The sequence below is a fragment of the Ptychodera flava genome, chromosome 5 (genome assembly GCF_041260155.1).
Source record: "Ptychodera flava strain L36383 chromosome 5, AS_Pfla_20210202, whole genome shotgun sequence".
NCBI lineage: Eukaryota > Metazoa > Hemichordata > Enteropneusta > Ptychoderidae > Ptychodera > Ptychodera flava.
The window spans coordinates 11,300,770-11,317,561 of record NC_091932.1 but is presented as its reverse complement, the minus strand read 5'-3'; the positions used below and the strand labels follow the sequence as shown (position 1 = coordinate 11,317,561).

General features: G+C 37.1%; 1 protein-coding gene across 1 annotated transcript; it reads right to left on the bottom strand.

Moving 5' to 3' along the window:
• Positions 1-205: 205 nt before the first annotated feature.
• On the bottom strand, positions 206-15,163 carry LOC139133000 (UDP-glucose 4-epimerase-like). The gene is made up of 11 exons (XM_070699341.1): positions 15,021-15,163; positions 14,296-14,414; positions 9,126-9,239; positions 8,831-9,007; positions 8,232-8,412; positions 7,550-7,713; positions 4,592-4,706; positions 3,102-3,589; positions 1,501-2,962; positions 927-1,339; positions 206-746 (listed from the first exon to the last, which is right to left on the bottom strand). Exons 1-8 carry the CDS (start codon positions 15,145-15,147, stop codon positions 3,531-3,533), a joined length of 1,056 nt encoding a protein of 351 aa, XP_070555442.1. The 5' UTR covers positions 15,148-15,163; the 3' UTR covers positions 206-746; positions 927-1,339; positions 1,501-2,962; positions 3,102-3,530.
• Positions 15,164-16,792: the final 1,629 nt, after the last annotated feature.

The following is a 16,792-nucleotide window of genomic DNA, read 5'->3' as shown; positions in this document are numbered from 1 at the left end:
TTTCTGACAGTACAGTACAGTACTTTTAGTAAGGAGTTGATGCATCTTTAGATAGAAATCCTCAGAAGTAACAATACTCAACTCATTGGTTATAAAGATTATGAAATACTACAGATGAGCCAATCTATACGTACAGTAATAAGATTTTGAATTTCATTTTACATATATTGAACACTTCCAGACAATAACAATACACACATAGCCGATTGATTAAAGTATTCCATTTATTCTTGTACCATCACAAGACTGAAGGCGCTCTTTAAGCATCAGCTAAATGGACAAGAAAATTAAAAAAATAGGATAAGCAAAATTAAACAATGACTGCTGTAGTTCTTGATGATTCTTACATTACTTCTGTTCTAAAAATATATGTTTGTCCATTCTATTGCCAAAAGTATTTTGAAAATGCAAAGCCTGGCAACAAATAGTCTGAAAGATCCGTCGCTCGAGGGCGCTCTTACGCTCCCAACTTTAGAGTGCCCTCCAGCGATGGATCTTTCAGTCTAGGCAACTAAAATGCAGTGTACGACTTGAAATTCCATTGGTAGCATTTAAATTGACAACACACACATACAGGCGGTTTTGAGTTGTACACCAGGCCTTTTGATATGAGTTTGGGTGTAGAACAAAAAATGGTATTTACAAAAAAGAGAAAAAATACTGGAAAACATAAAATGTTACAGATGAAGTTAATGCAAACTGAATAGCAAAATTGGTGTACATATCACCTTATGGTTGCTTTAGAGCTAAACAGTCACCTGTAATCTAAATATGCCCATATATGGTCAAATGGGCATTTTTGGTATTCAAAATGCCCATGTAAGGGCGCTGTTTTTAAAAAGCGGCCACCCGCTTAAAATCTGTGATTGGTTAGATTTTCTCTTTCCATGGTAACTGTGGCAAAATTGGAGCAGGTGACAGTATACCTTTAATGCAGCAATAGTAACTAGTACCAGGTCAAAGGTTAAACTGCACAGCACATTTTATAGGAGCAATATTTATGAGAGCCTATAATCGTGACACATGATTTACCAATATGGTCTGTACAAAATGTTTCATCAGCTGCCAGTAGCACTTGAAATTACTGAACTTTCAAATTGATGATTTCAGATTGACTATTTGCACCAAACCGAACTTTTCTTTTTTGCTATGAATGAGACGTTGAAATAATTTGTGAATGCCTGAGATTAGCTTGATCTAACGCTGTAGAACCCAGTCGCCTGCTTGTCGATTTCTGTCACTGAGGGCGCCATTCAAATAGTTCAACACCGAGTTTCTGGCTGAGTACAGGGAAAAGTCACCTAAATGTGACATTGGACTTGGAATTTGATGATTGCACCTAAAGCCAAGAAAAAAAGTCCCATGATGAGAAACGCTTCACTATTTCGTTTGTAAACACTGCCCACAACATGCCATGTTTTGTAAAAAACATACATCGGAATATCCGCTATTTCAAAAAGTGACAAATATTTCGTACCTAAGAAGGTGAGAGTATGTAACTTCTGTTCATACAAGAAGGTGAGAGTAAATACATTACAGATACCTACAATGTCAGACAAAGATATTTGACAAAAAATATCTCCCTGTGAAGTCATGGTGATATACTCCGAAAAAACATGGTCACAAAAGCACCTTGTCAATAGTATACAATCCATTTCTATCTTGTTCCAAGGATGACTATAAAAGCTGGTCTTGTCCTCAAAGTGTTTAGATGCCCAGTATTTATCTTGTCAACATTGACTGTGTCTCTGTTATGGTTCACCATTATTGTTGACCATTATTGTTGTCAAGTAAACTGGTCGGCAACGCCAGTACTGGCCATGCACCAACTGTCTGCATTGATGAGACAAATACCAGGTGTTTTTTGCCATGCTGAAACTAGTAGATTAAGAAACTGTACTTGATACATGGAACAAAAATCTTGAAATGAAATTGATATGTAATGCACACTATAATGCATAAAGTGCATTTAGTTGTAATTTTCAGTTTATATTTTATATACTACATACAGTGTAAGATATATATGTATATTAAGTTACCATATAGTTCTGAAAATTTTATGACAAGCTCTTATATATTGCTTTTCTAGGTACACGAGTTGTCATCACACTAATTAGTAGACTTGTTGCTTGAGGGCGCTTCTAGGATTAATATATTATTTATGACATGATGGGATGAACAATCCTGAGAATTATCGTTCACAATGGCTCTGTCACACTTTTCTGTCTACACTAGTTGTTATCAAGAATTGATGATCTGTCGCTTGAGGGCGCTTCTACCATCCAAGGGACAGTGGGGAGAGTCCTCATTGGATCTATCACACTGATAGTCAGTCATCTCATTCTTGAATTCATGCCTGATTGTTGCGAGTGAAATATCTCAGATTTAGGTGAAGCAAGAAAGATGATACTTAGGTTAATTTCGTAAAAGTTACCAATGGGCACCCTGTGATGGAGACTGTGATAATACCATGCACTACACGTGATATACGAGGTTTTATCAGAAAAAAAAATGTCACACTCTGGCCACAACGTTGTTCTGTGGAAAACACAGGCTGTAGAAATCAAGTAATAGCAGTGTAAAGAACTACAAATGGATAAACATATACATATGACTATAAAGGTTTCTTGGTAGGGTTTTGTTTGTATATTAGTCCATTCAAATTCTAGCTTCAATCTGTTACAATGTTCTTTCACCAGCAACGGCTAACCACCACTGCTGAGCTACATCTTGCCAATGGCTGCTCATGGCAAACATGATTTGATCATGCTCTCCCTTCTTCCCAGTAAACAGGTCCACACTCACCATTGATAAGAATGGGATTTGGGCCAAACCATTGTGGTGAAAATGTGCGTTGATTGCATTGCACTGATTTTGTATACAGTACATAAACTTGTATTAGCCATGATCAAATACAAAACACAATTTCAAAACTAAATTTACGGGACTGTCTTGTACACACCTAGACTGAAAGATTCCGTCGCGTGCGGGCGCTCCGGCGCACTGCGACCTACGACCCTTTATGGTAAAGGGTCGTAGGTCGCAGTGCGCCGGAGCGCCCGCACGCGACGGAATCTTTCACGGGACTGTCTTGTACACACCATAAATTATTACTTTGTTTAACCACCAACATGATGGGAGCATGGCTCAATGAATTCATACTTCAATATATTTTACAATATGTGTAAGTGTTTGTATCAAAACAATATGATCAAAATGATGTCAGAAGACGGCACACTTGTTACTTTCACATTTCATGATTGACACAAAGTACAACATTCAAATTTTCAACTTATCCCAAAATGTAAAGACAAAAATATAAAGTATTGCATGTACAGTCCTAGTTTTCCATGGAAACAAGTCTGATTTCCAAAATAAAGCACATATGGAATATTTCAAAATTTATCAGCACAGATAATTATGAAAATAATGCATCTTCTTTGGGTCATGGAATTGGAGTAATAAACTATGTAAAGTTGTATCTTCCCTCCCCCCTTCCCCTCCCTTATTTAAGTAACAGATTTTCACGTTTATGATTCTGTCTTGAAGCCGTTTGGATTCTGTTGCTGCCACCTCCATAAATCTTCACCTGTACAGATATGAGAAAGGAAAGCTGGGTTTTGAAAAGATACAGTATACAGCGCTGAGATTATCAATACTTGCACCGTGATAATAGTTGATGAAGAGCATTCAAATATGCTTCATTTTAAAAAAGCAGAGAATGTAAGTTGCAACTGTAGTACACACAGAATGCTGCATTGATGTCAGTAATTTCACAACATTGCTGGGTGGATTTTCCACTGTCACCATCCAAAAACAGATGAGTTAATGAAAATTGTTGTTCTGTATTGGAAAGCCCTAATCGTGGGTTATACTCTAATTTCAATCTCAGACATGGTTGTCATGGTTAGAAACTTGATAATTTGATCAGGATATGAATTATTTAAATGATGAATGTTCATCATGTTCAGACACTCAAAGAATTGATTGTACTGTCAAACTTTGAGATTGAATCACAGAAAACAAACTAAACGTAACCAGACTTTGAAAAATGCTTAACACATGGTTGATCACAGCATAAATAGTAATCCTTTTCCTACTGTTTATGATTACAGGTGTATGACAGGTGCACTTGTCAAAGCGCCCTCTATTGGCAATCATGTGTGTGACTCGATATGCAGTATTATTTTGGCAATTAAAGATCTTTCATGAATTGCCAACACTTCAACGCTTCAAGAATACAATTCAGAATTCCACACATAGTTTCAAAATGTTTTTACAATTAACATTTTGGCATATGGTTTCTTTGCCTTGGTTTTTATTCTCACACAAGTACATTTCAGCATGACGACAGTCAACATCCATTTAGGTTGTTATTGGTTTTCACCAACCAATATTTCATGCAATGGGTTGTGATTCGAATGCAACAATACTAACCATTCAATTCAGTTCAAACTACAGTTAAGTTGTTATTTACGCTACATCAATTACTTTACTGATACAGTTGACAGCAATATCCGTGTAAATCTAAACCCCCGAGCGATTCTTCTCTCCCTTCAACCTTTTTAGACCGTCCAGCCACAATACTTACACATCTCATCCAGACCTCTCTCTGCTTTCCAACCAAGCTCCCTTTCAGCCAATGAGGAATCAGCGTAGCATGACCCGATGTCACCCTCCCTCCTAGGAACCACCTTGTATTTAATCTAAAACAGAAAACAGCATTTCTAAAAATCAATGTTTTTTTCCCCCGATAAAATTCAACAGTATACAGCTCAAACTTTGCAGGGAGGGTTTGTGGTAAGAAGATTTTGGTACGAGAAGGGAGTATGTGAAGTAACAACATTGGATTGAAAACACAAACCAAGATCTCTCTGTGTTGAGGTCACGCTTTGATTTAGAGCATATCACCATGGTACCAAACTTTGGTTGTGTAAAGGTCAGTGTTTACAGACATACTACCTTTCCTTGGACTGGACATTGCCTATTGTAAGTACACACCTAGGAATTGTAGTGTAACATCATATGATGCAGCATATACTCTGTGACTTTTAAATAATATTTTCATCATTATAGTTCTGTTAAATGAACAATATTTGTTTCTTCTTTTCCCTAATGTGAAATGTTATGCACTTTTCACGATGTGAATATCAGGTTTGACAACTGATTTCTATTCTGGACTATATAATTCAGTTGTTTTACCAAGTCACTGAACTCAACCAAGGTACAGGTTATGTTGGCAGACTGTACACTAATCATTTTAAAAACTACATTTTACAAAAAACAAATAAAACACTTGACAGTTAAAGGCATACAGTCACCTGAAATCTAAATATGCCCATATATGGTCAAAGGGGTTCCTTGGTATTCAAAATGCCCATGTGAGGGCGCTGTTTTTAAAAAATGGCCACCCGCTTAAAATCTGTGATTGGTTAGATTTTCTCTTTCCATGGTAACTGTGGTAAAATTGGAACAGGTGACCGTATACCTTTAATTAAAAGCAACAGCGAAGGGCTCTTGAAATCCTCAGGTAAGACTAGAGTCAGAATCATTGCTTTGAGGAGACACAGACTGCTACTGGTGACGGCACATAATTATTTTTGTCATATTCGCCGTTACTGACATGCACTCTCATATATGACACATGGAAGACTAACATTGTTACCATGGTAACATAAAACTGAGATTAGTACAAAAATCTGTAGACCAGCTGTTGATCTGGGAAAGCTGGTATGATATGGATTATAGATGACATATGGTTCTCGCTTTTACTACCTGACATTATGTTTGAGCATTCAGTTTTACTCGTTTCAAACTGTTCCTTTTTAGTGCCCACAGGGATAAAAAGGACATTTTTGGGATGTACATTGCAAATAAAAATAAAAATTGAGTTTTGATAATCTCTGTCAGCAATTAAATTGAATTGACTTAGCATCTGAACAAAAACATTACTATTTTAGAAATAAAAATGACATTAACCCTTTGAGTGCTGTATTTTTTCCCACCAAAAATTCTAGTGCAACTTTTATGAATTTTTCTGTATTCATTTGATAATTTTGGACCAAATGGACACCACATTTCATTGGTTACAATTTTTTATCAAAACTTTGGCAAAAACCTGAAAAAATTGACAAGGGGCATATTTTTGAAAGGCAACAAAAACTGACTTGCTCACTCAAAAGGTTAAAATCAAGACTTAGCAACCCTCCGAATCTCACCCTACACAACAGCAAATCTGTTTACTTCTCTGACCAAAGATATGCAAGAAAGTACATGTATGTATTATGGTGTGGATATAGGTTGTGGGGGTTGTGATTTCAGTTTCAAAACTATAAACTAGATATGTCATGCTTCTGTTTGATTTTTAGAACTTAACATTGTATCTAAAACTACTGGAATACGGTGATAATTTTTTGAGTGCATCATTTAAAAACCTTCGTTCCTGACTCTAATTCTGTCATCTAAATTCTGTGAGTACAGGTCAGATTGCAACACAGGAAATGGCCAAAACACAAGTGGTAAAAGGGCACAAGCAAGAATAAAATCCACATTGTTGGACTGCATGGCATCATGTAAGTTGCTCATGAATTTGAACTTTCTGCATAATGTCACTGAATCAGCTTGTGTAAAGAATATCAACTTCATATATGCACTTGCTATCGCTCGTGCATATATGTCGTGAACTGGTCAAAATCTCGTGGTATACCATCGCTGGGTGTGCTCTATTGCATAAGTATTACAATTCTCACAATTGTATATGATTTTGCGAAAGGTGTATCCAGTAATCGGACACATTCTATACGAAGCTTCACTGGTGTCCATGCAAATTGGCTGTCACATCATATCTAGATAGTGGCAAATGGCAAGTACTGATCTAACTCTAAGATGATTTACAACTTTTTCAGTAGTCTCTCTGGTCATTAAAGAGGTATTCCATCGTAATCTGTCTGTAATGGCAACGCTAATGTGCAACATTTTTTACTGTCCATAGTGGTGAGCGGTTTCCCTGGTTCACCATGGCTACAGACCGTATTCTACTAAAGCTGAAACAGCTGTTAGGCATGGACTAATGCACAGTTATGAAAGAAGCGTTGAGGACATGCAAACTCTGTCTGAATTACTAGAGTGTCATCACATCACAAACATTTTGTAAGTGTGCGTTCATTTTTAGCTGGCAACTGACAAATGACAACTTGAATGGCAGTTCAGTAAATTTGACCTGCTCCATGTACTTTTCTCAAAATTCTCCCTCCCTGCCTCTGTTTCCATGAAGCGGGATACAGCGCATGTGCATTCTGCTCATTCCCTAGCTACTTATCAATGTATATTTACTAGCAATTTGAAAAAGTTTTGACACTGGGATAAAGTGCAGTATCAATAAGATTGATAATCTCGATGCCAATATGGTAACAACACCATAACCTTATCACCCCTATTTCCAAATGTAAAGGTCCAACTTTACCATAGAAAACAATGGGATTACAGTGGTGAAAGGGGTATGCCATCAACAAACTTTCACATTGCTGTACATGACTTGCAGTTCTCTCACCTCTTTTCCTGAAGCTTTCTCAAATCCTTTGACCATTTCCAGAACCGAGTATCCCTTTCCCGTTCCTAGATTGTAAACCTTACATCCGCCGTTCTCTTCCAGTTTCTTCAAGGCAGCTATGTGACCAGAGGCCAGGTCAACCACATGAATGTAGTCCCTGACACCTGAAGTGAAACCCACATGTACCACAGGGTAAACAGGTGGAATTAGAGTGACGTATCAGAGACTCAACTCTGACCTTTGACATTTCTCATTATGCATATTCGCATGCAATCAAATGATGTTTCATACAAAACACTTCATGTACCACAAAGTGGTAGCATCTGTACAGATATTCAGTAAACTTGGCCCAAGGGTGACCCTCTCAAGTTTTAGACCAGAAAGTAATGTCATTTGAACTGTCCTGGTGTGCCCTCTGAGCCAAAATGACGTACCACGGACATATGTGACGTTTCTGTGTCTCAAGAAAATGTTTACTTACGACATGAGTTGGTATGGAATTGACCACAGAAAATTTCCAGTAATTCCTACATTGACTGATGAGGTCAGAAATCTAACTTTTAAGGCAGACTCGAATGTTAGCTGAATGCTGAAATTGATCTAGATGATAACCATGATTTCAAATCAAAACATTTGAAAACATTGAAAGCTGATTTGATTGGTTAATGATTGCAAACTTTACCTGTTCCATCAGGTGTGTCATAGTCATCACCGAACACACTCAGCTGGGGACGCTTTCCCACCGCAACTTGTGCCACATAGGGCATTAGATTATTGGGCACTCCCTGCGGGTCCTCTCCGATTAATCCGGATTTGTGTGATCCAACGGGATTGAAGTAGCGTAAGAGAATGACATTCCAATCCTGAACAATGAAAAAAGATGGACCCATTGTAGTTGTTTGCTGATGTGAAGGTAATAGTTACAGATGGACAAAGCAAAACTATTCACTACAGTCTTCCTGTGAAACTGAATCATGCAAGTGAATACACAAGGGACTTTTAATGATCAAAATTTTGCATACCGTCTAAGATCATTCTTCAAACAAATAATTTTTATGAAAAGACACTCATTGTAGCATAAAATCACATATCACTGTTAATTTGAAGCTTTCACGATGGTCCAAATGATCAAATCTTTTAAAAGACAGCATATGGTGCATGTCATGCCTCACTGGTTTTTTTATGAAAAAAATTGACACGATACATGGCAGGATATGGGCTAATGGCCCACCAAAATGCATCTCACATGACAACTTTACCATAGCTTCATCATAAACCCACCTTTTCCGCTTTACTGAGATCTGCTAGGATGTTTTCAATGAAATACTTGGATAATCCATAGGGATTTGTACAAGCTCCAACCGGGTGTTTTTCGTCCAATGGCAAATACTGCGGGGCTCCATACACTGTGGCCGAACTTGAAAACACGATGTTGTGAACATTGTGCTCTTTCATCACCTGACAAAAGAGGACATTTTTAAAAATAATTTTGAAAGCATGAAAGTGATAAGCAGTCAAGAATGAGAGAAATTGGACACTGGAAAAGAAGACAGTTATTGATTATTGGTGTACTTACTTCCAGGAGGTTAAGGGTTCCCCCAACATTGACCCTGTAGTACCTCAATGGGATCTCTGTTGACTCTCCCACTGCCTTCAAACCAGCAAGGTGAATGACTGCAAAGAATTGATGCTGAAACCAAGCAAAGTTTTGGTATCTATTTAGTAATAAGAAATAGCACAGCTAACATTGCTAAAACACTGTAGTTTGACGTACAGTTGCAGCAATTCTGGTAATGTTCATACATTTGTCTGTACAATAACCCCATTTTTCCCCCAGTATCCAAAATATGTTGAAACATTGGATATTATTCTTGTCGCTACAGCCTGCCTACACCCAGTTTTTATTCTCAGTACTTGTGGGTGAATTTATGCTTGGAGTGCATACCAACAGCATTTGGCATTACATCATTTGTATGAGCCCTGTGCAATGCTCAAAAGAGAATTTTGTAGTTCCACAGATATTAAAAAAAAATAATGTCAGAAAAACGAGAAGGCAAGCATTTTACAGCTAGTCTTGAGATAAAATGTTGCTTCAGGAAGTGCATTTGCAAGATAACTGTAAAATCTGTAGATAAATATTTTTTATTGGCATGTAGAGTCCAGTATGAACTTGATTCATGCGTCAGCTTATTTTCCAGCATAAATATTTACAACTTTTGGCAATCCTTTCGTAAGGGTTTACAAAACAACAAAAGCACTTACGAACTCATTATGTTTAGTCTTAGCATAGACTGATATAATCGTATTTATCAGGGCTGTCAATGTTTCTCAGAATAGAAGGGTACAAGTGAAGGAACAGGAGGGTACAGCCTTGTGTGGAGCGAAGCGGAGCAAGGCGTGCGCGCAAGCGCACGCGGGGGGAGGCCAGGAGGGGGGTGTCCCCCCTCCTGAAGCTGAAGCTTTTCTAATTATTCATCTTCAATTGGTGGCCTGTGGTGGCACTTTTGAGGGCAATTTACTGTCAAGTTTATTATAACTGAAGTATAAAAAGTAACATGAAATTGAATCTTGTGAAATAAATTATGAAAGACAAACAGAAGTATTACAGAGTTTATGTTTATTGATACACCAGGTTATTATTATTTGCATACAAACTCTGTTGAACCATAATCAGAATCACTGGAGTACTCATCTAAGCCCAAGGCTTGTATGGCAGTACCAGCTGACAATACCTCAATATTGTGTGATTCTCAGGCTGATGAAATAGTAGCTTCAGAAACTACATCTGCAAAAACTAAAACTACCTCTTTTTGTATGATTCTATCGTACATTTTTCCAATAATTTAGCCCAATAAAATACCTCTATAATTATTGAGATTTCTGGTATCACCTTACTTATGTAGTTGTTTAATATTTTCCTCCATTCTTTCCTTCACCCACTTGTCTGTTTCCTGCTTGATTTCTTTCTTTCTTTCATTTATTGCCATTTTAAATTCTGTACAAAACCACGGTTCGGATAAAGTTTGTATTTGTTTCCTACCAAAAACATTATGGTAAACTATGATATTCTTCACATCATTGGTGCCTGCATAGATAATGAATGTTATCATAATCCCTCATGTAGACTGCCATATTCTGTACTAGCTCCATTTTTCACATCAGGAATGTATTGAAATAGTATGTATGATTGACAACGAATAAAACAGGAATGAGCTCACTGTAAAAAGGGAGAGTGTACTCACATTGTTAAACAGGGTAAATAGCTTTGAATAGCTTAGGGAACCGTGTGTCGATAGTTTTGATATAATTTGGAAGATGTAGGCAAACAATTGTACTGCACATCTCATTTAAAAGTTCACAGTATTCGATGTTTAAGAAAAAACAATTCCATATAAAATATTTGTGGCATTTTTGTGATCAATATTATTTCAATTTGCTCCTGCTGCATAGCTTGGTGACAATTTAAAGTCCTTTGCATAGGACTCTCAATACTAAATAAGAAAGACTGTTCGAAACGAATCAAACACAAACTTGACACAAAAAATTTTGGATAGTTAGGTGGGGAGCCTCTTTCACATTTTTACATTCGATTTTACTACTTATTTCTGCCTAGTTAAGTCGAAAGTGGGCAAATCCGAGAATACCCTTCAGTATCCCTCATCTATCATCACGAAAGCAATAACAAACCATCATTACAACAATACAAAAAAGTGGCGGGAAAACATGCTATGGCTATGTAAAACCCGAGTCACCTATCTTTCCTTATGACTAAAAACAAAATCAGGATCATCGGATCCGACACTCCAACCAATCAAATCGCTTGAAATAACAACCAATCACACAGAGCCTTAATGTGATAACCGACCAATCACAACACACTCCTATAACGATAGACTTCCTATCTATCTACCATAAACTGAGTCTTAATTTGCCTCCTCCGACATACATTCGCTAGAATGTAACTGAATCAACTAGATAGACTAAACCAATCCTCGGACGACGGAGACCCGACATCGTCTATATAATGGACGCATTTAGTTCACTTTCAACTTTAGAGATGAAGTCAGAAAGGACCGACAAGTGACCAAAAACTCATCGACAAGTTAAAATAAAAAACGATTTTTCGAACTTTCGCCATTCAAACACTACTTTCTACTTTCTACTATCTTTGTAAATATATACAGTTTCGAAATAAAAGAACAGTTTCATATCAAAATACAGCGACAAAGAGATCTGAAGCTACGACAACTAAAAGTATAAGAAAGAACCCGACAGGTGACCGAAGTCATTGACAAGTTTAATTTTTTTTTTGGTTTCCGGCATATGTGACACCTTGCTTCAAGATACGATTTCATTGTCGGCCAATATTTCGTACAGTTTCTTCGTTCTGTTCAGTCGATTGTGTTAATATTCACCAAAATAGTAGAAAATGACATTTTGAAGCCCAAACATCGAAAAAGAATGATAATTATCCACCTTATCGATCACTTGACGGTCCTTGTTAGTATGGCCAATAGACCTGCTTCAATACGCGATTTACTTGTCGGCCAATATTTCGTTTAGTTTCGTTAATTCAGTTCGTCACGAGTAAATATTCACAAAAACAGTAGAAAATGACATTTAAAACCAAAACATCGAAAAAGAATGGTTTAAATTCAACTTTTCGGCAACTTGTCGGTCCAATAAGGCCAATACAGCTGCTTCAATACGCAATTTCCTTGTCGGCCAATCGTTCTCTTTCTTCAATGCCGTTGTCAATTGCGTTTATATTCACCAAAATAGTAGAGAATGACATTTTAAAACCAAAACATCGAAAAAGAATGGTTTTAATTCAACTTGTCGGTCTCTTGTCGGTCCTTGTCGGTCTATTGTCGGTGCTTGTCGGTGTTTAGTATGTCCGCATGTTGTTCAAAGGTTCCGCAACTCGGGTCAAATGTTGTTCGACAAGCTTCGCCCGCGGATAAAAATTATTGACCCCGAGCTGTCGATATGATTCTACAACATTACACAGTTACTTTACCCCATTAAAGCTGTACCCACGACAGCAAAAAAGTGGGCATCAACTTGTCTGAAACAAGAAATGGACAACGTAACTTAGCTCCGTTTTGAAGTTATTCGACGAGGGTCGCGGGCCGAGGGGTGTCAATAGCCATATAGGGCAGCTCCTGGCTATTGACACCCGGGTGTCAATAGACACTCCGTTTTATTTTGTCTGTTTCAAGACCTCTCCTCAGAGTTACCGGCTATGAATTTCCAGTGTGAAAATTTACAAATGTAATCGGGTAAATACGAGACCATTACCAGAGACAATTTGAGTAGACGCTACGTCATACAAACAATTACAATACTCAAGTTCACATCCGCTAATGATATTGCGTGGCTTCGTTGTCCGTCGGCCTCTCAATCGACAAGATTGAGAATATGTTGATTTATTTACGTAGTAAATCCTTGCGCGTGAAAGTTAACGATCAAATCTTTTCTCCTGGTGACTGTCATAGTATCTATTCTGATATCCCTCACAGTAGTCCGAGTTTTGTCGAAACCCACGCCGGCCAAGTGGGTAGGCTCACTACAATGCATGTTATATCCATATTCAAAACATCGTTTACCACCGCACGTAGGTGCAAGATACCGCGAAAGTATATAGTCAAGCCTAGCTAAATTTTGTGATTGCCCTAAACATTAAAAAATGTTGGTCTTGGTAAATGATTTTGAAGAATCGGAATATCGATATTTGCTTTTGAGGAAAGATTTCGGATGTCGGAAAATATTTATCAAACTTCAATACTCGGGCCTTCGAAACAACCACAGTACACAGCATGTACTACCGTATACATTTCATAGAACGGCGGCTTGGTGCAAACAAATTCAGTGGTAGTCAAAACTCACTAAAAATTATGTCAATCCCTACAAAGTTTTTTTTTGCGCTGAGTAAACGATTCTTACTGATTGTAAAGAGTGTTCACGATCTGCAAACGGGAAAACAAATCAAAAATTCCAGTCGCTAAATACACGTAATGCTATGGCATTTTGCTCAGACGTGGCGTGAAATCTACATTGCATGCTCCCCGATCATGAAATTCCTCAGGAAAATAAAATGATTTACAAATATTGACATTACTTTTATATCCAGAGCTAGTGTAAGCCTCTCGGGGTCTTTTTTGGACCCATAAATCCAACGTGGCTGTCGACTTTCGTAGCCATATTGATCGTGTACGTCCGAAAACCAATCAGAACACGTAAAGCTTTTTGACAGTACCGATTGAAACCAATCAGAAATCGGCTACCAACGAGCCTTAGGGGCTGCGCCTCTGTAGCACAGCGCAGCCAACGGTAGAATTGGGACAGGAAAGAATTCATAACGTGTGTAAAGATCATCATTCCTTGAATAGGGAAAACAGGCGGCGGCAAGACCTGTGTCAGACGGCGATTTGCCGCCGGTGACCGGCTATAATTGACAGCCCTGTTTATGTTGGAAACATTGTCAAAGGCAGCTGTATGTAAAAACAATTTCATAACAAAGAGCAAATAATATGATCTGTAGCTACTGAGACACAAATTTCAACATAGATTGCCAGTGAATTTGAGATTGCTCAAACATTAGATATGAACCTATTGTTTTTAATTTTTTTCGGGGAAGGGGGGGCAGCATAAATTGTGTTGTATAAACTATAGCAAGGACATCTCTGCTGAGCAGGAACAATGATTATGCAACTCATATATTGTAACAAAAAAACAACCCTTACTTTTGTAAATAAATCTTGAAGAGCCTTTTTGTCTAAAATGTCAATTTCATAGAATTTGACTGATTTTGCAGTAATTTCCTCTATCCTTTTTATAATCTCTGGTTGGTCACCTTTAGTTCCTGAAAAAAAAATTAGAAGAAAGAGGTAGTAAACAGACATGTCAATATTGCAAAGTTTACAGGATAATTTTTGACACTTGAAAATTCAATTTTGGTGAAACAATAGTTAAAACTACTTCAAAAGAGTTTTCCCATTGAGGGAAATGATGAAAATGTCTGATGGAAATGTTCCTTTCATAATAATGAAGGTCAGGTAGGTGGATACAACAGTATCTGTGCTATTTAGATATCAGTGTTCTATGGGAAAATGACGGAAACTTATCACAATATCAGAGGTCACACAAACTTTAACAGGACACAAACCTCTGACATATCCATCTAAGGGTCAAATAAGAATCAACACTGGGGTCAAAGGTCATGTCAGGTGGAAACCATTGTTTGTTGACTGACCTTTTCTGTCTGGAAAAACAGTGCATTGCTTCCTTATCTGGTTTAAATCTAGAATATTGATATCACCTCACTGTGACCTGAGACAGTTTTCTAAAATATTCTACATTGTTGGGAACAATGGCTTAACAGATTTCATCAGTGTAATGTTGACACAGTTGTAGGGTTTCACACAGGAAATACAAGCAAGATCAGAAGTCAGAACTACTGTACACTCACCTCTGACAGAATTTGCAAAATTATCTATGACTACAGGTTCATATCCTATATTCAGCAATTCTATAACAACATGACTGCCGATGTATCCAGCACCACCCGTGACAAGTATGCACTTTTCAGCCGACATTTTTTATAAAAATTCTGTTGAAAAACAAAATTTTATCAAATGAATATATGTCTTGACCATTAAATTTCTTTTTATTGTGTTGAATTTTATTGGATGTTTCTATTACGCTAAAACTATGAAAACAAATTCACATTTAAAACTCTTCCTGACAGTGGAAAGATTTTATCAATAATCACACTGTTGGCACATCTATTGCGATGCAGGGATAAAGAAAATAGCCGGCAAAAACACTGGCTGTTAGCTAAAATTTGCCAGCTGTGAAATTTAGTATAATCAAGACATTTTGTACAAACTTTGTGTACGCACACAGCATTTATAACCGCCTGTTCATTTATTTTGCTACGTGTAACAAAAATTTTCTACATCCCTGGTAATGTAAATATGTAAAGAAAATTGATCTGTGAAATGTGGATGACAGATTGGTTTTACTGTTTAGCATGGCTGTACTTTCCTTCAATCACACATAATAAGCTGCTATGACAATGGTTAATTTTGCAATATTGTCCTTATGGAAATTATGGGATCACTGGTCAAGGATGCCAGGAGATCTTGTAAATTACCACACAACGTAATTTCTTATATGGCTTTTAATGTCTTTGATTTCACCACATGATAACAACAGATTCCTTAAACTTTGTTGGAAAAATTAGTTTGCATATCCCCAGGCTTCAAATTCGTCAATTACTGACTAAAGTTCAGGATCTTCAGAGAAAATGAAATATGACAGAGATAAATCAAATACTGCACTTTGACTAAATTAAATTGTATAATGAAGATGTGACGGGACAGGACCAGAAAACTATCTGGAGTCTAAAACAACTTGAATTGTGCTACTGGAGAATGTGCCTTTGGGGCAGTTTATCTCACACTGAAATTGTTATAATACTTCTCAATTCTGCTGATTATACAGACTGATTTCAAACCATGCTGAGAAAATGAACTTCCTAAGTTCTAGTGGAAATAAAAAAATTAGCTTTTCCCTTGGAGTTAATACAGGGTCTGCGCCCATTTTGAATTTCAAATACATGTATCAGTAAATTTTACTTAATTTGCTTTTCTAATCCCAAACTTCACACGGTGACTTCTGATTTTCATTCTTGATTATAAAGGTAGAGAATGCTTTGTTCTGCTGATCAAATCAAACACAACAAATGGGCCAAACTTTCGCAAAACCTTTTATATTTTTATAAATAAAACCTAGCCTTTTATGTTTTTATATAAACCTATAAAATTATCACTCAGACTGAGTCAGTAGAGTCTGTTTATCAAGGTTGAAAGATTTTGGTCTGACTGGGATGTATGATGAGGTAAAGTGTCTCACTGCCGGGGTTTTGATAGCAGTCTGATTGCCAAAGTGTAGTATGATAAGCAACTGCCCTTATACATGTTGTAGCTTTGCCATGAAACAAGTTTCAACTGTTACTTTAGGGTATCATTGGCAAAACTACTAAACCACGATGTAGAGTGAAATCATAGTCAGTTGAACGGCCACTTCACTGCTTCCTCTTTCCTCTTTTAATATAAAACTACATCTCTCTCTGTCTCTCTCCATCTTTCTGTCGCTATTTGGATTTTACAAGTCTTTTCGGTGTTTTTGGTTTTAACATTTCTATTTTTATCACTTGTGAAAATGAAAATAAAAAAG